This window comes from Aedes albopictus, chromosome 2 (genome assembly GCF_035046485.1).
Source record: "Aedes albopictus strain Foshan chromosome 2, AalbF5, whole genome shotgun sequence".
NCBI lineage: Eukaryota > Metazoa > Arthropoda > Insecta > Diptera > Culicidae > Aedes > Aedes albopictus.
In genome coordinates, this window is record NC_085137.1 from 165,349,261 (window position 1) to 165,352,932 (window position 3,672).

Here is a 3,672-nt window from a genome sequence, read left to right on the forward strand (position 1 = left end):
ATTTCTGCAAGGATTTTGTTTTAAGAAACTGCTCCTGTTGTTTCATCGGAAGTATGCCCTGGGATGTCTTTAGAGATCCCTGCAGAATCTCAAATAGTCTTCTTAGGATTTTTTTTTTCAGAAATTCTTCTAGAAATTGCCCAACAATTTTGGAGAATTTCCTGCAGGATTTTCTCAAGAAATCTCTTAAAACCCTGAAGATACCTTTGGAAACACCTGGAAGTAATTCTATTTAAAAAAAAATTAAGGAACTCCTGGACAAAAATTCCTGAAGCGATTTCTGAAGTTATCTCTGGAGCAATACCTGGATGAATGCCTATGATGGGGGACGCAACGCCACGAAGAAGAAGAAGACCGCATTGATTCGCAGAAAAACACAGCAGACTTCTGGAGGAACTCTGCAAGGAAAAATGATTTAGAAATTTCTGGTGGAGTTCTTGTAGAAATCCCTAAATAAATTTCTAAGGGATTTCTGGAGAATGATATGAAGGAATCCTTGGAAGAACTTGTGGTGATACCTTCAAGTTATTATAAGAAAAAAATATCTCGAATGCGATTTCTGTAGGAATTTGTAAACAAAAGCCCCTAAACTACTACTTGGAAAAGGAAATCCTGTAGAAACAAAAAAAAATCCTGGAGGAATTCTGTTCGCAATTATATCTGGAAGAACTGGTGAACCCTTGGCAGCATAGCAAAATATCATTCAATTTCTGAAGGGAAGTTTCAATAAATCAAACGCAATGTCAGGAAGAATATATGAAAGACCTATTGGAGAGACCCGTGAAGGAACTTCCAGTAGAATCTGTTGAAAATGTTCTAGAGGAATTTCCAAATAAATGACCGATAAAATCACTGCATAAATGGAGAAATTTAAACAATTATTTTTTAAAAAGGTTCTGACAAAATTTCTAAATTTCTAAAGGAAAACCCTAGAGGAATTTCTGGAAAAACCTCCGAATCTTCGTCAAAATATTTCTAATGGAATTGCATCTTTTAAAAAAAAAGTTTGGAGGAATTTCTAAAGAAACACCTGGAGAAATTCTTACAAGAAATTCTTGAAAAATTTCTAGAACATTTTATGGAGAAATCCCAAAAGAATAAATAACTCCTGGCAAATATTCCGACAATATTTCATGAGGAATTTCTTCAAAAATATTTGAAGATGCAGATGAAGGAAGACAATCATGAACTCATGTAGTAATCCTGGAAAGAATTTTCTATAGAACCCTTAAGGAATCCCAGGAGAAATTTTGTAAGGAATTTTTGAGCAAACCCGTGTACCAGTTTGAAGGTGAATGTTTTGAGAGTTTTTTGGGAAACTCCCGAAGGAGTCCCAAGGAAAATTCCTAGATAAATCCATGCTAGAAGTAAGCAGAACATGGATACTAAGAGCTCTCTTCAGAGGTACAGCTTCCGCTCGATAACTGGAGTTTCGACAAAGTCCAGTTAGCGAGTACCGCTCGATAACTGGACTGACGTTTCAATGCACGCACACATTTTGAATAAACACCGAGGGGGGTTTGGATGAAATGTTTTGATTTTGATTCAGTTTGCACTTTCGCATTGCGAGTACGCGAGAATTTATTCAAATCGATACTGTTCCTTGTGGTGAAGTAAGTATTATTGACCGCAACGATGGATAACGAAGGAGGCCACACGTGAAAACGGAAGCAGAAAACACTAACCTTAGCCGAGAAGATTTGTATTATCGAGGATTTTGAAAACGGAAAAGGTACACATGCATCTCTTGCATGGAAATACGGTGTGGGAGCTTCCTCTGTCACTCGTTTTCTTCAACAAAGGGAGGAAATACGAGACAAATTCGAACGGTATAGAGAACACGGCGTAGAAAACAGGAAAACGTTAAAGAAACAATTATTTCCATTGATGGAAGAATCCCTCTACGTCTACGTCTACGTCTACGATGTCACAACATTATTGTGACATCGGAGTCATTGCAAGTGAAAGGAGACCAGTTATTTCGTGAGATCCAGAAACGCGGATATTACGTGGAGCAAAACTGCTCCTTTTCGGAAGGATGGATGCGACGTTTCAAGGATCGATTCGGGCTGCACGTGAAGCGAGTGGCCGGCGAAAAAGCTTCCGCCGATACCGCATCGTATTTAAAATTCAAGGACGTATTGGAAGAGCAGATTTTGGAAATGGGTCTCAAAAAGTCGCAAGTCTACAATGCTGACGAATCTGCAATTTTCATTAAGATGTTGGCATCACGGAGCGTTGTGCTTTCTCATGAGAGTAAGGCTTCAGGACGAAAATTGAATAAGATGCGGTACACTTTCATGCCGTGTAGCAATGTCGATGGCTCCAACAAATTGAAATTGATGTTTATTGGCACAGCCGCCAAACCACGTTCGTTTCCGGCTAAGGAGTTGCTTCCTGTTTCCTACTACAACTCAAAAAAAGCTTGGATGACGCGAGAGCTTTTCCGGACATGGTTCTACAATGAATTTATCCCAGCGGTAAGAGAATTTTCAGAACGGTTCAACCTTGAGCCCAAGGCGCTGTTGGTGCTGGACAATTGTACCGCACATTATGACGGAGGTGATAAATTGATTTCCGATGATGGACTAATTAAGGTGATTTTGTTTTCAAACAATGAACACAGGTCGAAATTTTAAAATTTTCCATATGATTTTTCATAGGTCATTTATCTTCCACCGAACGTTACATCAGAGTGTCAACCTATGGACCAGGCAGTGATCAACGCGATAAAGATGAGATACAAACGGAAACTGATGCTGAAACTTGTGCTGGAGGATGAGCAGCTTAAGTTTGAAGACCGTCTGAAGAAAATCACTCTGCAACAGAGTATCGACTGGTTGTCAGCCGCGTGGGATGAGATCAGTTCATCCACAATCGAAAACTCGTGGAAGAAATTGATTAATCAGTTCCCTGAATGTGATTGGAGTTCAGCCGATTTGGATGTACCAGACAATGTGGATGATATAAGCTGCTCAGGAATCGGATTTTAATCTGGCCATACAGTCGGTAGATTATCTGATTAATTATGTTCAACCTGATGCCGGAGAAATTTGTCATCTGAAATTACTTCGAACGAAATTGATCGAAACCGAATGGCGTAAGCGAATGTTGTGAATCCCAATTCAGCAGTTTTAAAGCAACCAGTTAACAAACTCCAAAAACATGTTCGAAGCGTTTAAAGTTATCATGAAATAAATAAAACAATTCCAAAAATCTAAGCTTTATGATACATTTTCTTATTTGGGGGTTATGATACATTTTCTTATAGGCGGGGTTACGTGAACACATTAGGGAATATTAGGAGCCGATGCACACGAGCGTTAATTGACGCTGCTTGAATTCACGCTGCGTCGCCGCAGCGTTCCTGTGGGGCATGCGTTGACATTGCGTGCCGCACACGGTGCGGTGCGGCAGCGTTGCGTTCTCGTGTGTATTCTCCCATTTGATTGTGTGTAACTCAGGACGCACTTGCGTGCACGCTGCGTGGACGCGCCGCCAGTGTGTATCGGCTCTAAGGAGGTATTCCTCAAAAAATCCCTGAAATCCGGAAACACCAAAACAGTTCCCAAGAGAGTTCCGGAATGCCTGAAGAAATTTCCCAAGGAATCGCTATAGAACATTATGCTCATTTGCTTTTGACGAACATTTTTTCTGATCTAAAAGAATGCA

General features: G+C 40.1%; 1 protein-coding gene across 1 annotated transcript; it reads left to right on the top strand.

Moving 5' to 3' along the window:
• The first annotated feature begins 2,042 nt into the window (after positions 1 to 2,042).
• LOC115258480 (jerky protein homolog-like) lies at positions 2,043 to 2,993 on the top strand. Its single transcript, XM_062847847.1, has 2 exons — positions 2,043 to 2,597; positions 2,664 to 2,993. Exons 1-2 carry the CDS (start codon positions 2,043 to 2,045, stop codon positions 2,991 to 2,993), a joined length of 885 nt encoding a protein of 294 aa, XP_062703831.1.
• The last annotated feature ends 679 nt before the right edge of the window (positions 2,994 to 3,672 follow it).

Bases quoted from the DNA above. Each gene is read 5' to 3' on its own strand.
- LOC115258480 (XM_062847847.1), top strand. From the start codon at position 2,043: ATGCGACGTTTCAAGGATCGATTCGGGCTGCACGTGAAGCGAGTGGCC. The intron at 2,598-2,663 runs GTGATTTTGTTT...GATTTTTCATAG, and splicing joins CCGATGATGGACTAATTAAG to GTCATTTATCTTCCACCGAA.